The 23658-nt window shown below is 47.4% G+C and overlaps 1 protein-coding gene and 1 non-coding gene across 2 annotated transcripts in view; both read right to left on the bottom strand.

Annotated features, from left to right (window-relative positions):
• KTN1 (kinectin 1) overlaps positions 1-23658 on the bottom strand; it is a 128991-nt gene that overhangs the window by 7242 nt on the left and 98091 nt on the right. Inside the window, exons 31-38 of the mRNA XM_015407425.1 lie at positions 17834-17923; positions 14357-14440; positions 11025-11114; positions 10830-10922; positions 9285-9356; positions 7230-7313; positions 6912-6995; positions 2954-3037 (exon numbers count right to left, since the gene is read on the bottom strand). Of these exons, the coding sequence (XP_015262911.1) occupies positions 2954-3037; positions 6912-6995; positions 7230-7313; positions 9285-9356; positions 10830-10922; positions 11025-11114; positions 14357-14440; positions 17834-17923 (681 nt within the window). The remainder of the gene's footprint in view (positions 1-2953; positions 3038-6911; positions 6996-7229; positions 7314-9284; positions 9357-10829; positions 10923-11024; positions 11115-14356; positions 14441-17833; positions 17924-23658) is intronic.
• Positions 6374-6445, bottom strand: TRNAA-CGC. Its single transcript has one exon. It is a non-coding gene; the product is annotated as a tRNA-Ala (tRNA).

The raw sequence follows: 23658 nt of genomic DNA, 5'->3' as shown, positions 1-23658 counted from the left end.
CCCTTAAATCTCCAAGAAGTCACTAACCTAGAGGTGGCAACTCTAGGCTGTGAAATGAAGAAGGAGGAGGAGGAGGAGGAGGAGAAGAAGGAGGAGGAGGAGGAGGAGGAGGGGAAGAAGAGGAGGAGGAGATTGGATTTATACCCCGCCCTTCACTACCCAAAGGAGTCTCAGAGCGGCTGACAATTCCCTTCCCTTCCCCTCCCCACAACAGACACCCTGTGAGGTAGGTGGGGCAGAGGTTTATTAATCAACTTCAGAGCCAGGTGTGCTGTAACCTAACTAGCCAAACTTAGTGGACTGGCCTGTATTCCGCCAACGATTCTAACCACAGCTAGTTTATGCAACCTCTGATTTTGTGTGATGTCTGAACAGAGACAGAAAGTCACTGGAAGTTGCTGGGTTTTGAATTTGTAGCTTGGTGCCCTGGAGAACTTCATGACCATGTAGAAATCCCCCCTAATAAATCATAGACTCATAGAGCTGGAAGGGACCTCCAGGGTCACCTAATCCAACCCCCTGCACAAGGCAGGACATTCACAAATACCTCCCTCCACACACACACACCCAATGACCCCTGCTCCATGCCCAGAAGATGACAAAAAAACCCTCCTCAGGATCCCTGGCCAAACTGTCCTGGAGAAAAATGGCTTCCTGACCCCAACGTGGCGATCGTCCTTTCCCTGGGTGTGTAAGAAAGGGTCACGAGAACTAAGCACTGAGGCAACCCTTCCTGCCCTCCCTCTCATGATCTGCCTACGTTCATGATCTGCCTAAAACGAATACATTAGTCCCTACAAACAAGTAAATCTGAAACATATTTTCCAGACTCAGAGGAAGTGCTCAATATGCCGGAAGGAACCCTTCACACATTACACATTACAGTTCTGGGCATCATCTGACGGTACAGCATAAACTGCCTAGAAGGGTCAAGTGCGAATACCAAACACATCTTTGCAAATGTGTGCATCAGGCAGGGACACATGAGAAGCTCACACCAGATTCCCACTTTGCCAAGTGTGTGCCTGGGATTGCTGCGCATTATGTGGGAAGTAGAGTCTGGGAACCTTTCTCACAATACAAGAACTCGTGGGCACTCCATGAAATTGCTGAGCGGCCGGGTTAGAACGGATAAAAGGAAGTCCTTCTTCACCCAAAGAGTGATTAACACTTGGAATTCACTGCCACAGGAAGTGGTGGCGGCTACAAGCATGGACGGCTTCAAGAGGGAATTAGGTAAGCATATGGAGCAGAGGTCTATCAGTGGTTATGAGCCACAAGGTATAGATAGGGACTCTGGGGCAAGTGATGCTCTGTCATCTTGGTGCTTGGGGGGGGGGGGTCAACAGTGGGATGGCTTCTAATGTCCTGGCCCCACTGGTGGACCTGGTATTTCTGGCCACTGTGTGATACAGAGTGTTGGACTGGATGGGCCTTTGGCCTGATCCAACATTGGCATCTCTTATGTTCTTATGTGCTTAACCCAGTCACTGCTCTACAGCCACCAATGCAGGATTTAAATCAAGGGTCCCCAACCTTTTCTGAACCTGTGGGCCCTTCTGGGATTCCGACACAGGGTGGTGGGCGGAGCTACAAAATGGCTGCCGTGGGAGGTGGGGCCAACTAGAAAATGGCCGCTGCAACAGGAGGAGTCATGCATACAAGAACTTGCGGGTACTCCGTGAAATTGCTGAGCAGTTGGGTTAGGACAGATAAAAGGAAGTCCTCCTTCACCCAAAGAGTGATTAACAGATGGAATTCACTGCCTCAGGCAGTGGTGGTGGCTACAAGCAGGGACGGCTTCAAGAGGGAACTGGATAAACATATGGAGCAGAGGTCTATCAGTGGCTATTAGCCACAAGGTATAGGTAGGAACTCTCAGGCTGGGGCAAGGGATGCTCTGTATTCTTGGTGCTTGTGGGGGGGGGGGGCAACAGTGGGAGGGCTTGTACTGTCCTGGCCCCACTGATGGGACCCCCTGGTGGCACCTGGTATTTTTGGCCACTGTGTGACACAGAGTGTTGGACTGGATGGGCCGTTGGCCTACTCCAGCATTGGCTTCTCTGATGTTCTTATGCACACAGAGGAAGCCCCAGTATAGGGGAGAAAGAGGGATAATTTTAAACATACACTGAGGAAGAGCAGTGAGACAATAAAGGCAGTAGTGCAGTGGCAGCTGCAGCTGAAACAACGCTGTTTTAACCTGATTTAATCAGATGTCCAGCGGCCAATCAGAAGCCCTCCTAGGGCAAGAACGCCTCATGGGCTCCACCCGCTTTCTAAAAGCACTTGTTGGACACCTGGAAAGGTGTCAGCGGGTGCCATATTGCCCACGGGTAAGAACATAAGAACATAAGAGACGCCAATGTTGGATCAGGCCAAAGGCCCATCCAGTCCAACACTCTGGGTCACACAGTGGCCAGAAACACCAGGTGCCATCAGGAGGTCCACCATTGGGGCCAGGACATTAGAAGCCCTCCCACTGTTGACCCCCCCAAGCACCAAGATGACAGAGCATCACTTGCCCCAGAGTCCCTATCTAGACCTTGTGGCTAATAGCCACTGATGGACCATAGCCACTGATGGACCTCTGCTCCATATGCTTATCTAATTCCCTCTTGAAGCCGTCCATGCTTGTAGCCGCCGCCACTTCCTGTGGCAGTGTACTATGTTGCAGACCCCTGACAATGCTCCCTCTAAGCTGTGGAGTCTTGTGAGCAAAGATTCTACTTTGTGAGCTGCTGGCATTAAAGTTGTGAGCGAGTGATTTGGCTACTGCATTAATCAGTTCGCTCCGGAGCCCTCCTTCCTGAGCTAAGACAAACATTCGTGAGCCGGAGGCTAAAAAGGGTGAGCTAGCTCACACAAACTCAGCTTAGAGGGAACACTGCTGCAGGCCCTAACTTAATTCACGCAAGGGTGAAACAAGCGTCATTATAAGCGAGCTGCTCACCTTCGGCAAGTCGACAGCCACGTTCTGCCTCTCGGTCTGATCACTTTTAAGCTTGGATACCGTCTCGTTCAACTGGGTTTTCAGCTGAAAGAGACAAGAGAGGGCCCAGTTGAACACAACCTCCGTGGGTCACGGCGCTGCTTGGGACGGATACGAGACAATGGTTTAGAACAACGGGAATTAGTAGATGCAGACTACGGAGGACATTTGGCGGAAGGAGGTTCCGCCCGCAAAGTTGATGAAAGGGGACAAACATCTGCAGAAGTCTAAAACAGGGGGTTTAGAAACAGGACGAGGGGATCTAAATTGCTTTTAACGCCTCACTGGTGTCCCCGGAAAAATCACACAAAGGTTTTTTTCACAAGTATTCACCCACTGCGCTGGACCAACGCTGGTTGGTTAAAGGACTTCTCAGCCTACAGAAAAGCAAGATGACTCAAGCCGATGATGCTCGCCCTCCTCCCAGGGACTGGGTAAGCTCCCCGTTAAAAAAAAATAAGTCACTGAGCAGTTCTGGTATCTCCACCATCTTCTGCAGAACCCGTCAGAGACTGCTCATTCTAGCCTGACCTGGATAGCCCAGGCAAGCCCGATTTCATCACATCTCAAAAGCTAACAAAACTGAGGGGTTACAGCTAGTGTAGAGAACCAAAAATATAGAAGCTTTAATGATGTAAGGGTAAAGGTTCCCTTGCTCGAAAGCCAGTCGAATCCGACTCTAGGGTTGCAGTGCTCATCTCCGTTTCAAAGCCGAAGAGCCAGCGCTGTTGGAAGACGTTTCCGTGGTCATGTGGCCGGCATGACTAAAACACCAAGGCGCACGGGACGCTGTTACCTTCCCACTGAAGCGGTACCTATTTATCTACTTGCAATTTCTTGCTTTCGAACAGCTAGACTGGCAGGAGCTGGAACTAGAGACGGGAGCTCACTCCGTCATGTGGCATCCGGGTCTTGAACTGCTGAACTACTGACCTTCCACAGCCTGCAGTTCAGCGTCTTAACCACTTGAGCCACCGCAGCTCCTTTTTGTAATGATGTACAAAACGCTTATAATCTCACAATAATGATACAAAAACAAACAGTCAAATTGAAAAATATTAATTCACAACAGGTATCAGAAAGATGGACGAACTTCTCCGGAGTTTTGGCATTCGTTTCGTGAAGCACTTCTTCCAAACATCAAGATGTGCTATACGCAACATAATATGCAACATGATATACAAAATGTGTACCATAGTGTCTACACTATGTATGTATACAAGCTTTATACAAATATTTATTGCCCAAACACTGCCTGTACAATGGTTCACATTTTGTATCTCATGTTGCATATTATGTTTCGTATAGCACATTTTGATGTTTGGAAGACGTTCTTCACGAAACGAATGCCAAAACTCTGGAGACGTTCGTCCATCTTTCTGATACCTGTTGGGAATTAATATTTTTCAATTTGACTGTTTGTTTTTGTATCATTATTGTGAGATTATAAGCGTTTTGTACGTCATTTGTTGTTGTTGTTCAGTCGCACAGTTGAGTCCGACTCTTCGTGACCCCATGGAATAGATCCCACCAGGCCTTCCTGTCTTTCGCCGTCCTCTGAAGTTTGCTCAATTTTATGTTCGTTGCATTACAGCTTCTATATTTTTAGATCTCAAAAGCTAAGCAGAGTCGACTCTGGCAAGTCCTTGGATGGGAGGCCTCCTTGGAATACCAGCAGTCGGGAGGCGGGGGCAGGCTTTACTCAGCCACCTCTCTGGATATCCTCCAGGCCCCCAGGAGGGGTCAGGCACCAGAGGTCGCCGTGACTTCCAGGTGCACACATATGAAGACTAACAAAATACGTGGCAGGGTATGAGCTTTCGTGGGTCACTGCTCACTTCTTCAGCGGTGACTCACGAAAGCTCCTCCCCCGCCACATATTTTGTCAGCCTTTAAGGTGCTCCTGGACTCTTGCCCTTTTCTACCGCTACAGACAGACTAACACGGCGACCCATCTCCATCTATGCACATATGGTGTCCGGGCACAACATCGGAGGCGGAACAGACGTCGGCGGAGAGGCGGAGCCAGGACGACACGAGAGTGTGGATGGCGCAGGCGGGGCGGAGCCGCGAGGACTGAGTCAAGGCCGCGCTGGAGCATGCCGCGTGACAGAAGGGCCCGACCGATCCGCCACTGAAAGACCGCCGGAAAGGAAAAAAGGAGCCAGAAGCCGAGTGACGCCGAAGTCGACGTAGCCGACCCGGGAGAAAAAGATCGACTAACCCCTCCACTGGGTGCCGGTAGGGATTGTCCCCACCCCTAATAATTGTGGTTAGGGATAAATGAGTAACTGTAGCCGCTCAGAGACCCCTTAGGGGGTTCGAGCGGGGTAGTAAGTTGAAATAAATAAATAAAATATGAAAAATACAACCCGCCCCCCCCAGAAAAAGTCTGCTTGTTCTCTTCCCAATAGTCCTTTAAAAAAAAAAAAAAGGGACTATTCTCCTCTTCTCCATCTCAGGATCATCACAATTTAACTCTTGTCCCTGCCTACACTTGAGGTTTTACAGGATGTGATTAAATGGAGACACACCCCCCCCTTGGGCAGACAGCATCTCCATGTGAGAAGGACGCAGGGGAAGGTCACCCTGGGATATGCCATTCCCCTGTCTCAAAGGATGCCGTGACTTTAATGTCAGCTTCTCCTCACGGAATCTCAAACCCTGGTTCTCACTTCTAGAAGACGCCAGAGCCAACAGGATTCCTAGTATAGAAGCTTCCCAGGGATCTCAGAAAGAGAGCTTGGACTCTTCGAAGCTCATCCCCTGAAAACCGTGTTGTGTCTCTAAGGGGCTCCTGGATTCGAGTCCTGCTCTTCGACTGCAGACCAACATGGCTACCCACCCGGACCTAAGACCGAGCCATCCTGCTCAAAACGACACAGATTGCTCCCCAAATGGTTATTACTGCATGAAAGGAAATGGTGGAAGAGCTACGGAGAAGGAAATGGTGGAAGAGCTACGGAGAAGGGCCGTGGCTCAGCGGTAGAGCATCTGCTTGGCGTGCAGAAGGCCCCAGGTTCAATCCCCGACGTCTCCGGTTAAAAGTGCCGGGCAGTAGGCGATAGGAAAGACCCCAGCCTGAGACCCTGGAGTCCTGGTGAGGTTGATGGATCGGTGCTCTGCTTCAGAATGAGGCCGCTGCACGTGAGATTCATGCGATTGTCCGAGAGGGACCGTGGCTCAGTGGTAGAGCATCTGCTTGGCACGCAGAAGGTCCCAGGCTCAACCCCCGGCGTGTCCAGTGAAAAGGCCCAGGCTGTAGGTGATGGGAAAGACCTCCGCCTGAGACCCTGGAGAGCAGCTGCCAGCCTGAGTAGACAAGACTGACCTCGATGGACCCAGGGTCTGATTCACTGTAAGGCAGATCCTTTTTTAAACTGGAGACGCCGGGGCTTGAACCTGGGAACTTCTGCACGCGAAGCAGAGGCTCTTCCACTGAGCCACGGCCCCTCCCTGTCCCCCTGTCTCCCAAGTGCTGAAAGGCAAAACTGCAGAGGATCTGGACAATCCTACTTGCATACAAAGGATCGTCCGGCTCGTCTGCAGTTTTGCCCTTCAGCACTTGGGGCCTTCCGTCCAAAAATGCGTCCAGCCCAACAGGGCCCCCATCTTCCGTTAAAAGGCACAGGCCCTAGTTTAAGCAAATCAGCAACTGCAGGACTGCAGCCATGCCCGTTTCACGTGCCGCGAAAGCCGATCTCCAGACGAAAGCAATTGAGGCAAAAAAGGGGGAAAGGAAAACGTCAAGTGTTATTGTTATTAAGAATCGGTGTTATTATTAAGAGGCAGAGAGGCCGCAGGAGTACTGAAATGACAATCAAAAGGAGGAGCTGAAGCGGTTAGCAGACAGAGAGGATTCGAAGAGGTTTCTCCGCTTGGGAGTCGACGTGTTCGGTGGAGGGCGGAGGCCTCTTACCAAATTTAACTCTTCGTTCTGCCTTACGGCTTCAGAATATGAATCATCAAGCTTTTTCTGCAACTCAGTCAAGAGATCTTTGAGCTGAAATGAAGTTTTCAGAAGCTTTAGGATCGGCTGCCTCATGTTACCCCCGTTTCCCCGCACCCATTCAGATTAGTATGTCTGTCTGCACTGAAGCCACAAGCGCAACAACGTCCCATTTACTTTTGCCAAGCAAGCATTTTATTACTGGGCCAGCCGAGTTTATGCTCGAAAGAGGGGGGGGGGGGGGGAGAGAAAAGCAATATGGTAGCTGCACCTGGGCAGGGCGTTTACCTCTCGGACTTCGGAAACGTACGTTGATCGCTCGATTTCTGCTTTCTCCAGTTCCTGCTCCAAGTGTTCTCGCTCCTTTTTAAGCTTCAAAAACAAGCCAAAGGTCATGATTCACACACACACACACACGTTCTCTTTCAGACATTTCCACGCGTCGATGGCAAGTTAACCTTGTGAACATAAAGCTGCATGATTCTCCAGCCTCGAGGCCTAAATTGGTAGTTAAACTTTACTCGTTGATTGGAATCTGAACCAATGGATCGGCCTCCTCTTACGCTCCACAGCTTGTTGAGGTTTTTGGATGCAGCACCCTACTTTGGAGTCAGCTGCCTGGATTTCTGTTGAACCAGGGCAGGCAGGAAGTTGGGGGGGAAACATTTTGAAAGTGAAATTACTTAGGAAAAGCCCGAGTGACTTCTATGGCTAAAACCACCTTTCCTCAGAAGCCAGTGCAGTGTAGTGGTTAAGAGTGTTGGACTAGTATCTTTTCTTTTCTTTTTGAAATTTTTTTTTATTTTATTAAAAGTAACTTACATACATTTCATCTACTTCATTTGCATACATATCAGAGTCATTTCTCTCATTGTGGTTTATATACAGATTAGGTATTGTGGGTTCCTGTCTGTTCCTCTATCCATTTATACACTTTTCCCCATCTCTTTTTATGTACCTTCTCATTTTTATTCTGCATCATTAAGCTTAGGTCGTCCATTCTGGCTAATTCTAATATCTTGTTCATCAGATCTTCTTTGGTAGGTAACCCTTCTGCTTTCCATTGTCGAGCTAGTAACAGTCTGGCAGCCGTTATAACATAACTAATTATGTATGAGTCTTGATTATTATATCCTTTCGGGATCATGTTTAAGAGATATATTTCCGGTTTTAATGCTACATTTTTACCCAGGCTTCTTTGTATTACTTCTCTCACCGTTTTCCAGAATTCTTGTATCTTACTACATTGCCACCACATGTGGTAGAACGTCCCTTTACATGTTTTACATTTCCAACATACATTTGGGTACCCCTTATAACATTTGGCTAGCTTATCAGGCGCCCAGTGCCATCTATGAAACATCTTATATACATTTTCTTTGTATGCTACCGCTCTCATGAACTTTACCGTTTTCCACATACTTGCCCACACTAGTATCTTGAAGACCCAAGTTCAAATCCCTGCTCATGCCATGGAAGCTCGCTGGGGGGCCTAACCTACCTCACAGGGTTGCTGTGAGGATAAAATGGAGGAGAGGAGAATGATATAAGCTGCTTTGGGTCCCGTTGGGGTATAAATAAAAAAAGTGGGATATAAATGAGATAAATAAGCTGATGTGCCCAGATGCAGCCCTTTGCAGAGGAAGAGATTGGCCTACGGTTGTGTATGCTCTGGCAACACCCAGACTGGATTGCTGTTAACCAGCTGTAGCCTGTACATGAGATTGCCCTTGCAGACGGTTCCGGAACTTCAGCGGGTGTAGAATGCAGCAGTCACTACTAGGGATGGGCACGAATTGCATTTCTGCAGTGCAGTTGGTGGTTCGTGGATGAACCGCGAAGCGAACCCTGAACCGAACCGGTCAGTATCTGTTCGTGAGTCATTTAAAGTTTAAATCCTGGCTTTCTGCTCCCCGCGGCTTTTCACAAGAAGCAGAACGCAGGGGTTTCCAAACAGCTGAGTGGTGTGGACTGCTGCTCAGATGTTTGGTTTAAACACCTCGGAACTCCCTGCTGCTCAGCTGTTTTTTGTGAAGAGAAAAAAGCAGGAGTAAATCCCTGCTTTCTGCTCTTCGCGAACTGCCCTATATTACTACGCTGGACATGGCCTTTCCTTATCAGACCATGTACAGTTATCTGTATATCACTGCCATCTGTATATATTAGCACCTTATGTAATTGTCTTTTAATTGTTAATTTTTATTGTATTTATTGGTTCTATTGTATTTTAACTGTGTAAGCCGCCTTGAGCCAGCGCTGCATCGGCAAGGCAGGATATAAATTGAAATTAATAAATAATAATAAATAAATAAGTCAGCCCTAACCAAAACAAAGCCAACTCACCAAATCAACTTCTTTGATTTCAGCCTTTAATCTTGCTACTTCGTGCTCCAAAAAGCTGACCGACGCGCGCATCTGCAATTAGGTAAGTCAAAGAGACACGTTTATTATTTTATTTATTCATTCATTCAACTTTTATCCCGCCCTTCCGCCGAAGCGGCTCAGGGTGGCTCACACATCATTGAACAAAAACTCTGCGTTTAAACAACGTGGGGGTGATTTTCCGTCAGCAAAGGGGCATCATCTGGATTTGGAGCATCTTTTTGCGCTGAGATGCTGGCAGGAAGTCATCCCTTTGACGATGGAGCTTCCCTTTTAGTAAAATGACTAAGAGCTGTGGAGGTAACCTGGTAAAGCGCACAGAAGCTTCCCAAGTTCAACCCTTGGGCTCTTCCGCATTCGCATTTTACTCGCTGTTGAGTTTCTGTTTCTTCGGGTTTTTCCCATATTCCGCATGCGTTCTGCTTCCTCTAGTAGTTGATTCAGTGTCCAACCGCTTTATTTCCAGTTGATTTCCCTGCAGTTTAAATCTGCAGGGAGATAAACTGGAAATGAAGCTGTTCGGTACCCAATCGACCACTACAGGGAACAATGTACACATGGAACAGGAAACCCCCCCCCCCAAAGGAAAAGGAACTGAACGGCAAGTAAAACGAGAATTCGGAAAAGCCCCTTGCCTCCTTCACTTAGAAGCTTTGATAGCTTGTCATGTTTAAAAAGCTTGCACCTGTTTCTCTGAGAGTCACAAGTGGCTGATGATGTTATTGAAAAAATGCACAGAGCTTTCGAACGTTCCAAAGATTGCCGGCGCTACTCAATGCTGTTTGCGGAGTATAGACAGAGGCTCAGAGCGCTGCAGGCAGAGTGCTCTAAGGGGTAGGGGGTAAAGTCCAGCAGCACCTTTAAGACGAACAAACTTATTTGTAGCCAGTGTTCCCTCTAAGCTGAGTTAGTGTGAGCTAGCTCACAGTTTTTCAGCCTCTGGCTCACACATTTTTGTCTCAGCTCAGGAAGGAGGGCTCCAGAGCAATGTTCCCTCTAAGCTGTGGAGTCTTGTGAGCAAAAATTCTACTTTGTGAGCTACTGGCATTAAAGTTGTGAGATAGCGATTTGGCTACTGCGTAAATTAGTTTGCTCTGGTGCCATCCTTCCTGAGCTAAGACAAAAATGTGTGAGCCAGAGGCTAAAAAACTGTGAGCTAACTCACACTAACGCAGTTTAGAGGGAACACTGCTCCAGAGCAAACTAATTGATGCAGTAGCCAAATGGCCCGCTCACCACTTTAATGCCGGTAGCTCACAAAGTAGATTTTTTGCTCACAAGACTCCACAGCTTAGAGGGAGCATTGTTTGTAGCATGAGCTTTCAAGAAACACAGCTCTCTTTGTCAGATGCTGTGTTTCTCGAAAGCTTATGCTACAAATACGTTTGTTGGTCTCAAAGGGGCTACTGGACTTTTTACTATTCTGCAGGAACAAACTAACATGGCTAACTCCTCTGGATTTATGACTGAGGGACAGAAGCGGCCACGGGAAGGCGTCAAAAATACCTGCTGGAGCTCCTTTTGTGATTCTTCGATTTTGACTTTCCACTTGCTCTCCTCCTCTTCCACGCTCCTCTGTAGCCTTTGCAAGATGCCCTCCTGAGTCAAACAGAGAACTGCGGTTATCTTACCGTTCTCAGGAAGCCGGCAAGTGACAATTCCGCCAGGCACAACCAGCACCGAAAAGAGGCTCTGCCTTACCGTCTCTGCAAGGACCGCTTTGTACTTTTCGCACTCCTGCTGCAGCATGATATGCAACTCGTCCGCTTCCTTCAACTTCTGCTCCATCACCTGTTAAGGGGGGGAAAGAAACCATCTCCTGAACAGAAGACACACTTCGGCGGGGCAAAGTCCCCGTAATGGGGACGGGACTTCACGGGGCTTCTCTGCGTGAGCATGCTCCTTGGGGAGCCCAAGAGTGTGCAGGTAAGCATTAAGTGTTCTTTTTTCCACCAATCGTTATATCTGGCCATATTCGGGAGGGGTCGCCGTGTTGGTTGGAAGCAGCAGAACGAAGTTGGAGTCCAGTGGGGCACCTTTAAGACCAACAAAAGTCTTATTCATGGGATACTCTTTCGTGTGCAAGCTCACTTCCTCAGGTACAGGGGAACAGACTCTCCTCAACCATTACTTAATAGGGGGTAGGGTGGGGGTTGTTCTCCGGAAGGGCTGTTTAGAGTCAAGATGCTTCAAAAGGGAATTAAGATAGGCATATGGAGCAGAGGTCCATCAGTGGCTATTAGCCACAAGGTATAGATAGGGGCTCTGGGGCAAATGTTGCTCTGTCTTCTTGGTGCTTGGGGGGGGTACAGTGGGAGGGCTTCTGGAGTTCTGGCCCCACTGGTGGACCTCCTGATGGTACCTGGTATTGGACTGGATGGGCCATTGGCCTGATCCAGCATTGGCTTCTCTTATGTTCTTATGTAAGTGCTGGGAGATTATAGCTGAGATTGGATGTAAGCCTCAAACCTTTGTTCCCACATCTGTGTTTGTAGACTCTCGTGTTTGTATGCTGATTTACTGCCATTCACACATCTTTCTTACATCACAGACGGAGCCATGGGGCATCCCCCCCCCTCCCCTCTTGTACGGGGCCTCTTCTCCTAGCAGTGACAGGCTCATCTGGGCAAAACAAGCACAGCTCTGTTTTTTCTCTCTCTCTCTCTGTGTCATTCCAGCTGGATTCTTACTGCTACGCGGGAAGGGCCTTTCTGCTTCTAACGGGCCCCCACAGACTGCAACAGGGGCGAAAACGGAAGATCCTGCAAAGGGCCCCGAGATTATGCCACCTGGGCTAAGTGCATCCTTAGGAGGGAACTCTCTTAAGGGGGGGGAGGCACTAAGGAAGAAACCCATTTCTTTGCCTACTGGTGATTCTGCGACGATAACACCAATCCCGATAAATTCAGGTTGGTCAGAAGCGGCGGAACAAAGTTTGAGTCCGGTGGCACCGTGGAGTCCAACAAAGTTTTGTCCAAAGTGTAAGCTTTGGTGTGCAAAGCACACTTTGTCAGACAAAACTGGACTAAAATCTCAGGAGCTAGTTATGGGGGGAAAGAGGGCAGGGGTAAGCCGCTAGGAGAGACCGCTCAGAGCCCAGAGGCCTTTGCAGAGCTGGGACTGAAATGGGTGGCCGGTAGGATCATTGGATGGCGGCAACGATCGGTCCTACCGGCCACCCATTCCAATTTCTTTCTTTCTTTTTTTTTTTGTGTTCACAGCTTTCTTTCTTTCTTTTTTTGTAAGTTTATTTTCCAATTTTTCCATTTTACAACCACCACACCGTAATCTCTGTGTTTTACATTATTTAACATACGTTAAAACATATAGACAACTTTGATCCTACATCAAGTAAAAAAAACAACAAGGACATGTACTAGCATTCCCCTCCTTTATTACCTAACTTATACCTATCTTTAGCCAGTCATATACTATTCCCCATCTTTCCCAAAAAGTCTCTTCTGGTTTATTTTTTAGGAACATATTCAGCTTATCCATCTCTGCTACTTCTAGAACTTTATATTTCAATTCTTTTATGGATGGTAAACTCTCTGATTTCCATCTCTTTGGCTATGAGAATTCTAGCTGCTGTTAATATGTATATTATTATATGCACATGATCTCTGATTGTATCCGGTAACATATTTAATAGATACACTTCCGGCATCAATGGAATATTAATTTTTATTACCCTTGGAAAAAAGTTATGAATTTTTTCCCCAAAATTCCGAATTTTAACACATTCCCACCATACGTGAAGATATGACCCTGTATTCCTTTTGCATCTCCAACATATCTTGGATGAACTTGGATAACACCTTGCAATTTTTACCGGTGTCCAATGCCATCTATATATCATTTTATAGATATTTTCCTTGTGGGGAGTTGCTCTTAAATATTTCAGCCCCGCATCTGCATCTGGGCTCTGAGTGGCCCCTCCTAATGGCGGCGCCCCCCCCCCATAACTAGCTTTTGAGATTTTATTCCGGTTTTGTCTGACGGAGTGTGCTTTGCACACCAAAGTTTACACTTTGGATAAAACGTTGTTGGTCTCAGAGGTGCCAATGGGCTTGAACTCTCTTCTACCAGTTCCGATAGTTCAGGTGACCCCAACCTTTTGGAGCCCGCAGGCGCCTTTGGAAATCTGGGGCAGGGTGGTGGGCTCGACCACAACATGGCTACCCCAGTAGGCGGAGCCAACCACAAAAATGTCAGGAAGTGAGGTCATGCATTAAGTCTAATAGTAACACTTCGACATTTTGGGAAGAAGCTCTGCCTAAAAGAATGCCTTTTAAAGTGAAAATATTGTTGAAAAATATTTTCTGGCATACACACAGTGGAAGATGCTGGAGTTATTGGCAGCTGCTGCCAAAAGCAGTATTTTTTTAAAAAAAATCTGCACAACCAATCATATCTCCTATTCTTTCTTTGTTGGTGCCCAGCTGTCTTTTTCACCCTGTGATTATGATGAAACCTGGAAGCCAGTTACTGGGTTTCTGAGACAGAATGAAGATTTTCCCATGTAGAAATTAGTACAGCATCCTGTTAAAATTGTAAGCTTATTGTCAATATAAGTTGTTATGTGGGTGGATGGAAATTTAGGTTTCACCTAGGTTTTCTTCTGCATCACAAATCGGCCGATAACATTATAACAGTTCTACTTTTGGAATTTTTAATGTGTGTGGTAACTTAATAATTAATAAAGAATTTTAAAAAGGAAAAAAAAAGATCTCCAACGGCCAATCAGAAGTCCTGCAGGGCAAAAGCCCCACCCTCTTTCTCAAAACACTTGGACGGCACCAGGAAAGGCGTCGGCCGGTGCCCCAGTCGGGGCCCCTGCCACAGCAGTTCCATGCTAAGTAGTTCCTGTTCAACAGCCTGGGTGTTTGGCACGATTGCAGCCTGTGCATCTCGGGAGTTCTGAGGCCGTTCCCCCAAGTACAGAACCAGTTGCTTTCTCGCTCTGCCTGAAAGGAACCTTCGTGAATGAAGATTAATCTAAAAGAAACACACAGAAAGCCGTCCGCACCCACCTTCGCCTCCTCCGATCGAGGCGCTTCTTTTGTGCGCTCCTCCTGCAACGCCTTTTCAAATCCTCGCATCCATTCTGCGTGGCTCTGCGGGAGACAGACACGGTCAGAGAAAGCTGCTGACCACCACAGCGGCCTTGCCAAGTTTAGAAAACCATGAATCGACCAGCTGCCGGTGGCCGGACTCCAGTCAGCAACTCCCATTTAATAGCAGCCGAACTCTTAGACCACGAGGGTTCCCCTGTTTAGCCCCCCAAAGACTTAAAATAAAGAGAGGCGGGGGCATAATCCGACTGGGGGCCTAGATATGGCAGGCGCCCTCCCTGCTGGAGCTCCCCAAATTTGCTTCTTTCACTTGTGCAATGAGGGCTCGATCCACCGCTAAAATACGAAAGTGTATCCCTGGGGGTGTGGGGGGGCAGGCGGAGGCAGACGTGAATTTCCTGCATCGTGCAGATGGCCCTTGGGGTTATAGAATCATAGAGTTGGAAGGGACCTCCAGGGTCATCTAGTCCAACCCCCTGCACAATGCAGGTCCCTTTCAGCTCTATGTCGTTACAATTTATTTATTTAATATATACCCCGCACCCCTGGGCTCAGGGCGGCTTACGTATTTGGTCAACAACAAGCCTTTATTACGGTCATAGACCAGTATAATAGAAGACAGATAAGTACAGATAAGGGAGCAATAAAATTATAAAATATTATGGCATCTAAAATTATAAATAAGAATCTAAAAGTGTTAAAATACAGACATGATAAAATCAATATTAAGATCAGAAATTAGATTTAGGCCTATCTGTACTTTATTTCTTTCCTAGTTTGGTATGCCAACCAACCAAATTTGGCAACCATCCTAGTCAGCTTTTGGTTATCCCCTGCCAGCATAGTTGACAAAAGTATGCTTCTATTACGACCTGGAAAGGAATTAACTATGGGCTTGATCAAATCTTCCCTAATGTTTTGATATATAATACAATCAAAAATTACATGTTCCAATGTTTCGTCAGCTCCCAACCCACATATACAACTTTTCCTCTGTGTTCTAGTATATCTTGCCTCCATTATGGCTGAGGGTAAGGCGTTGTATCTTAATAGGGTAAAAATTCTTCTGTGGTTGCAAATGTCTAAATATTTGATATAAGATCTCAAAGTTATCTTATTAAGTGTACTTACATCAAATACAGGGCTCCTAATCCTACTCACGTCCATCTGTCGTTCAACATCTAGTATTCTTTGTTTTAGAACTGATCTAGCCTGCTCATGTCCCAAGGACAGAATAAATTGTTTTGAAAAACCATAACAGACCAGTTTATCTTCTATCTGTTTCCGCCATAAGGGAACAAAGTTGTCTTGCATCATAGTATGGGAAAGGCCAGTGGATAAGAAAATCAGTTTTAACCAATAATGATTTGGTCTGTAAGTGACCATTCATTCACATAAAAACAGTTTAAAAATTCAATTACAATAAAACAAAGAGTCTCATAAAGTGCTGGTGCTGAAACATTCGGTACATAAGACGGCATGCTGGAAATACCATACTAATTACAATAGAATGACTCCAAAACGCGCAAATATTATAGAATCCGATATAACATGCAGTCAAAATGTAATCAGTCCATTGTTTTAATCTCTTTTCAACAGTGAAGACGTCAAAGATGAAAAGTGAAGACGTCAAATGAAGAAAGAATGGACGAACTTCCCCGGAGTTACCACTCGTTTTGAATTTTCTTTTTCATACATAAGATCTCAGCTCTGCATCCGCATAATCACAAGGTTTCCAAATTGGACTCTTTCTAGTTCCTAAATACTTCAAAAGTAGCTCACATCAGGCTCTTAGCCAATATATCTAACCCGGGCTGATCAGCTCCTAGTTGAAAGCCTGGCGGAAGAGCTCCGTCTTGCAGGCCCTGCGGAACTGCACAAGATCCCGCAGGGCCCTGATCTCCTCCGGGAGCTCATTTCACCAGTACGGAGCCTGCAACTGAAATAGCCACCGACTGCCCCGTCCTCCAATGACTGCTCTGTCCTTCTGCCTGAAACCTCACGGAGCCACTCCCTCTTTAGTTAGGCAAACCCGGCTTAGATGGGTCAACAGCCTGGGTCTAAGACGGCTTTACTGATCCATACGGGTGATGTAAGGGAAGCGCCTGACATCCCTCGAGGCTTGGACACCATACGCTAACACAGAATCATAGAACCACCGAGTTGGAAGGGGCCCTAGAGGCCACCTACTCCAACCCCCTGCTCAATGCAGGACCAGCCTCGAGCAGGGGGTGGCCAAACTGCGGCTCGGGAGCCCCATGCGGCTCTTTCACACATATTGTGTGGCTCCCGGCAGGGCGGCTGGGGAAGCAAAGGGGAGGGGAGGCATGCCTCCCTGATCGGTCTTCCCTTCCCCAGCCAGTGTTCCCCTCCCTGGGCTGGCTTGAGGCAAGGGGGGGGGGGAGCAGAGAAAGAGAGCAACTTTAAAAGCGTTCCCAAAGCACCCCCACCCCATCGAGCCCACAAATGTCATCGGACAAATAAATATCATTATCAATATCTGTTTTTACCCCTTTCGGTTTCATTTTCGGCAGTCTCGTTTAATGTTAATAAAAAGCAAATCTGCATGTTATCCAATAAAAACGTGTGTGTGATATTTCTTCGTGATTTGTGGCTCTCAAACACCTGACATTTATTCTATGTGGCTCTTATGTTAAGCACATTTGCCCACCCCTGGCCTAGAGCATCCCTGACGAGTGCTTGTCCAGCCGCTGCTTGAAGACTGCCAGGGAGGGGGAGCCCACCAACTCCCAAGGCAGCTGATTCCACTGCGGCACAACTCCTATTGTCAAAAAGGTTTTCCTAATATTCAGCCGGTACCTTCCCGCCCTTCATTTAAACCCATTCTTGCGAGTCCTCTCCTCCGCTGCCACCAGGAACAGCTCCCTGCCCTCCTCTAAGTGACAGCCATTCAAATACTTCAAGAGAAGAAGAAGAAGAAGAGGAGGAGGAGGAGGAGATTGGATTTATACCCCGCCCTTCACTACCCAAAGGAGTCTCAGAGCGGCTGACAAACTCCTTTCCCTTCCCCTCCCCACAACAGACACCTCTGAGGTAGGCGGGTCTGAGAGAGCTCTGACAGAACTACGGCTTGCCCAAGGCCATCCAGCCAGGTGCAAGTGGAGGAGTGGGGAATCAAACCCGGTTCTCCCAGATTAGAGTCCGCACACTTAACCACTACACCAAACTGAGAGCAATCATGTCCCCCCGCAACCTCCTCATAAAAGCAAATAAGTTGTTTTCAAGAGCCCGAAGTTGCCATCGTTGAAAAGCGAATAGCACGTGGCAGACCAACCCAGCCGGAGCTCCCCAGAGAGCTACCCTGATGGCGCTAAGCCTTCAAGCCAAGCCACCCGGTTCTCCAGCAACACCTATGAAGGAATCAGCTTTGCCCAGCTAGGGGCAATATAAGCAGAGGGGGACCGTCCGACTTACCAAGGTGGAAGGAAGGGAGACGGCAGGGAAGAGCTTCTGCAGGGTGGTTCTCGTCTCCTTCTCGACCGTCTCCAGGGACTGCTGCCTCTCCTGGATGGACACAACAGGGAAGAGAAGCAGGACAAATGAATACAAAAACACCGCTGAGAAAAATCAAGTCAGTCTCACCTCCAGGACAAAATACCGTTTCCCTAATTTGGTTCAAGAAAACGTTGAACAACAAAACCATTTTAACCGATGCCCTTCTTGCGTTCCTAAAACGGAGTCGCTTCAGGGGACGGGCCTCCATGTCATTTTGGACTCTGGCTGCTTTTCTAGGAGACGGGTCCGTTAAAGAAACAATCCAGTTCTAATAGGCCCGCCTCACCTTTTTATAGTTTCAGGTGGGCGGCTGTGTCGGTCTGCGGGAGAAAGGTTTGAGTCCAGTAGCGCCTGAAAGACCAGCAAGATTTCTGTGGTATAAAGCTTTTGAGAGTCGCAGCTCTCTTTGTTAAATATGACAAAGGTATCTAATAGGGATGGGCACGAACCCCGTCACGAACCTAAATTCGGGACGAACCTATTTGGTTCGTGGTTTGCAAACGGAGGTTGACGCCCATCTCTATCCACAACCCTCCACATGGTTTTCAGAGGTTCATGGGGTTTGTGGTGGGAAGTGGGGAGGGGAGCGAGCGAGATGCAACCCATTTCAGCAATCCCTTTCGCTCCCCCCCCCCACTTCCAAGCCCCTGGCATCAGGGAACTGCCACCAGCAGAAAGGAGGGAGCGAAGATTTCCATACTGCATCACAAACCTCATGAAATGAACTGGTTTTGTTAAAAGGGGAGGTTTGTGAAGGTTCGTGGTTCGTGTAACCCCACGAACCATGAACTGGGACGAACCTCCGTTTTCTCAGTTCGTGCCCATCCCTAGTATCTAACAAAGACCCTGACCTGGCTGGCCCAAGCTATCCTGATCTCATCAGATCATCGAAACTAAGTAGGGTCAAGCCCTGGTCAGTAGTTGGATGGGAGTCTGCCAAGGAATAACAGGGCCTCTATACAGAGGCAGGCAATGACAAACCACCTCCGTTAGTCTTTTGCCTTGAAAACCCCAAGGGGTTGCCATAAATCGTCTGTGAATCGATACCACTTTCCAGACACACATCTAACAAAGGAAGCTCAGAGTCTCCAGAGCTTATACCCTGGAAATCTTGTTGGTCTCTAAGGTGCCACTGGACTCAAATCATGATCTTCTGGGGCGTGAACTGCTCACGAGCCAAAGCTCACTTTTGTCAGATCATCTCAAAAGCGAACTTTGACTCCTGAAACCTTACACCCTGGAAGATACTGTTGGTCATTAAGGTGTTGCTGGACTTGGGATTTTGTTCATTTTTTTTTTATGACAGCAGAACATGTACAGTAAGGACGCGGACACCCTTCAGGGGCGGTGAAGGCCGCATTTCACTGTCCCAAACTAAAGATTGTTGCTCTGGACTTTTCAGCGCTTCTTCTGGCTATGTAAAATTTTAGGATCTATTCCCGGGACGTGCTGGCTTTAGTCTTAATGCCCATAATAACAAGCCACAGAAAGCAACATGGGCTTCATTTTTCTGGAAGGCCCAAAGCAATCTGGGAACCAAAGGGCTTGAGTCAAGCAATCCTACTCATGTGCCAATGAAGTCTCCATGAGAGCCAGTTTGGTGTAGTGGTTAAGTGTGCGGACTCTAATCTGGGAGAACCGGGTTTGATTCCCCACTCCTCCACTTGCACCTGCTGATGTGACCTTGGGTCAGTCACAAGCTCTGGCACAGCTGTCCTTGAAAAAGAGCAGTCTGTGTCAGAGTTCTCTCAGCCCCACCCACCTCACAGGGTGTCTGTTGTGGGGAGGGGAAGGGAAAGGAGTTTGTAAGCCGCTCTGAGACGCCAAGTGAAGGGCGGGGTATAAATCCAATCTCTTCTAGTTCTTCTTCTCCACGTAAAAGCTTCCTTCCCTGTGGGGGGGGGGCAACTGAAGTGAGTTTGATGGCTTTCCCCAGAAGCGGACACCGGATCCCATTAACCTCCATGTCGCCCCCCCCCCGAGTTCTGCCCTTCTATCAATAGGCTAACTAGAAATTCCACTCAACCATGATCCTGTAGGGTACGTCTGAAAAACCTGGTTGCACAAATCCAGCTACAAGTGATAAGAGAGTTTCAATTTCACTAATTTATTTCTTTGATTTAATTTATTTATATCCCGCCTTTCTCCCCAATGGGGACCCAAAGCGGCTTACGTTGGTCTCCTCTCCTCCATTGTATCCTCACAACAGCCCTGTGAGGTAGGTTAGGCTGAGAGTGTGTGACTGGCCAAAGGTCACCCAGTGAGCTCCCATGGCACAAGTGGAGATTCAAACTTGGGTCTCCCAGCTCCTAGCCCAATACTCTAACCACTATGCCACGCTGGCTCTTAATGCGTTAAGTGGAAGAACTCGGGTAGAGCTAAGGCAGGGTCTCACTTGCATGTAGATAGGTTCAGATGGGCCACCGGGTTGGTCTGAAGCAACAGAACAAAGTCTGAGTCCAGTGGCACCTTTAAGACCAACAAAGTTTGATTCAAAGTAGAAGATCTCAAGTGCACGCACACTTCCTCAGATACACTGAAATGGAAGTTATCAGTCCAGGCATACAGGTAGAGGGCGAACAGCAAATCAGCATACAACGTAATGAAGGTGTTTTAACAGACGTGAGAACCGAACAGGAATAACAAGCTAAGTTTATATGGCCACCATTTGTTTGGATTTAATTCTGGGGGGAAACACAGTGAAGCAAACAAAAATGCGGCGCAGTTGGGAGACTGATGTGTAAATGTGTCCTTCTTAATTGTGGGATGTTAAGAGTAATTAACTGAGACCCTGTTGTTAGGCTCCATCCATCTCCTCTCAAGCAGGGAGGGAACTAACCGCATCCTACTCTCTGAGATGCAGTTTTACGTCTCCTCCGTCACCAGACCGGAGAGATACATTTCCATCTACCATTCTAAATGCCATTACATTCTAATATTCATTGCATCACATTACAATCACTAATCCCAGTCTACTATTCCAGATAAGAAATACACACAATCTTTCCGAAAGAGTTTAAGGAAACGGATAGATACTTGATTGTATACATGTCAACGGCGGCAAGGATATTATATGCCAAATACTGGAAGATCCAAGAAACACCAACTAAACAAGAATACATTAATAAACTATTAGAAGCGGCGGAAATGGACAAATTAACCATGGAAATGAGAGGTACAAAGAAATGGACATTTCAAAAAACCTGGAAGAGGCTATATGATTGGTACAATGAGAATGGAGTTAAAGATTAAGCTGATATGGCAAAATTAACATTGGAGTGTGTAGCAATATATAATAATGGAACTAGAGAATATTAACAAATGTTAGAGAACAATGAAGCGATGGTGTAGATGTAGTAACAGATTGTAATAAGTCTCTTGGCCTATATGTTGTTTGTTGTAGTTGTATATGTCTGTGTGTAGGTATATAAGAAAATAATAAACGTGTACCTTCGGGTACTTTAAAAAAAAAAGAAAAGAAAAAGAAATACACACCCAACCACTGTTCTCTCTAAACTGAGTTAGGGTGAGCTAGCTCACAGTTTTTTAGCCTCCGGCTCACACATTTTTGTCTCAGCTCAGGAAGGAGGGCTCCAGAGCAAACTAATTTCTGCAGCAGCCAAATCGCCCGCTCACAACTTTAATGCCGGTAGCTCACAAAGTAGGATTTTTGCTCACAAGACTCCACAGCTTAGAGGGAACATTGCACTCAACCCTCCCTCAAAAGCGAACTCTCTTTAACTGAGGCTATGAGTCGTTTGTAAAACCGTATCGTGGGGCAGGCGCTATGAAAACCCTGACCTGGAGAACGAGATCCGTGATGACAATTCACTCACACTTGCAAGCCCTTCTCTGGATGGTACACTTGTCAACGTGTCAATGGGTATGCGGGTGAACCGACCCTTACTCCCAGTGACTTCTGTTGAGTCCCCTGTGGGGAACCATCCTACCCTTCTGCAACGAAACATCTGCATGCACAAACAGCCGCACTTGACTGGGTACACAGTGCAGGAACAATTCAGACAATGGTAAGCACTTAAAAGGTCTCAGCCGGGTTTGAATGCAAGAACTGAAAGGAGGAATCCCCCCCCCCCCGAGAAGGAACAGAACTTGTGTTGGATGTTACAAGTTTAAACACGTCTATTTCAGTATTTACTGGGTTAATACTGTTTGCTAGATCACATGTTTGTTTATAACCAATCTGTTTAGAGAGCTGGAAACCCCCGGCAACTTCAGATCTAGTTTGCTGTTCTGATTGGAGACGAGAGTGGCTAGTATTAGCATTTTATGGCTCTTTGTCCTGAGCAAGAAGACGTTCAGTCTCCATTAGACCTCTGCCATGTTCTGTCTAGCTGTAAGGATGTAGAAATATACCTCTTTGTTATTTTTCATCCCATATACCTTTTCCCCATGCTAGGTTGTAGTAAACTTTTATATTTTAAACACGCCATGGACTCTGACTCTTTAATACTTTGCTGAATGCTGATTACTCTGCTAATCAACTCTAGAAATTAATAACAATAACCCAACAACTTGTAAGAGTTTGACTGGATTGTGCCCCAACTGCGTTGGGGTAGGCAAGCTTAACTCACCGCAGTGGAGGCCTACTGCTATTTATTACCTTAGCTAGGGATGCTGGAACACACACACCCCTTTGGGGGATGGGCCCCCCGCTGCCAGGGCCAACCTTGCTGCGCAGATCAGCTTGTTGGTGGGGTAATTATCCTCCAGACAAGGGAAGAACACCTGACATTTCAGCGACATGCCTACGTGACTTACAGATGGACCCAGAGGTGACGTAGGCATGTCAGGGCAATGCTCTGGTTTTTGGGAAAAAGCTACAGTAGAAGCTAATTCTACCATAGAGTTTTCGCCCCCAAACCAGAGTGTCTCCCCTGACACCACCAACATGCCTACATCACTTCCGAGTCATACTGGAAGTCACATGGGCACGTCCAGGGCTCTTTTTGTAGAAAAAGCCCAGCAGGAACTCATTAGCATAATAGGCCACACCCAATAGCAGGAACTCATTAGCGTATTGGGCCACACCCCTGACAGCACAGCTCATTAGCATATTAGGCCGCACCCCCATGTTACCAGAAGTGTGGTAATCCAGCCACACCCACCTTTTGCTTCTTATTCTGTTTACTTTGTTGTCCAAACCCAGGGCTTTTTTTGTAGCAGGAACTCCTTTGCATGTTAGGCCGCACACCCCTAACGTAGCCAATCCTAATGAGTTTCTGCTGTTGGGTGTGGCCTATTATGCTAATGAGTTCCTGCTGGGCGTGGCCAACTTGGGAGCCAGCCAGAACTCCGTTCCTGTGTGTTCCTGCCCAAAAATAGCCCTGGGCACGTCACTGAAACATGCGATGGAATTCCCCCCACCAGCTACCCAGAGGGACCTAGCAACCCTAAGTCCTTAGCAAAGGTCTCTATGTCCTTGTGATTTATTGAGGAGGAAGCCCAGGCTACCTGAAACCATCAGCATACTCACATGGGGGATGAACACCTTTGCAGGTACACCCCCAAGGACCCCTTCCTATGCTCTAGGGTGTGCACTGCAGTGCCCCGTAATAAGCACTGGAAGCTGCCACATGGACCTCCTCTCTACCTCCACTGCTGGATTTATGATGTCTCATCTCCTCGCACTTTCTAAACTTCCCCAAGATTCAGAGCAGGCGGAACTTCTGGCAAGCCAAGCGTAGAGATGGGGAGGCCCATAAAGAAAAACAGGAGAATCCGGG

This window comes from Gekko japonicus, unplaced genomic scaffold (assembly GCF_001447785.1).
Source record: "Gekko japonicus isolate JY-2015 unplaced genomic scaffold, Gekko_japonicus_V1.1 scaffold367, whole genome shotgun sequence".
In the NCBI taxonomy this organism is placed as follows: domain Eukaryota; kingdom Metazoa; phylum Chordata; class Lepidosauria; order Squamata; family Gekkonidae; genus Gekko; species Gekko japonicus.
This window is presented reverse-complemented; position numbering and strand designations above follow the sequence as displayed.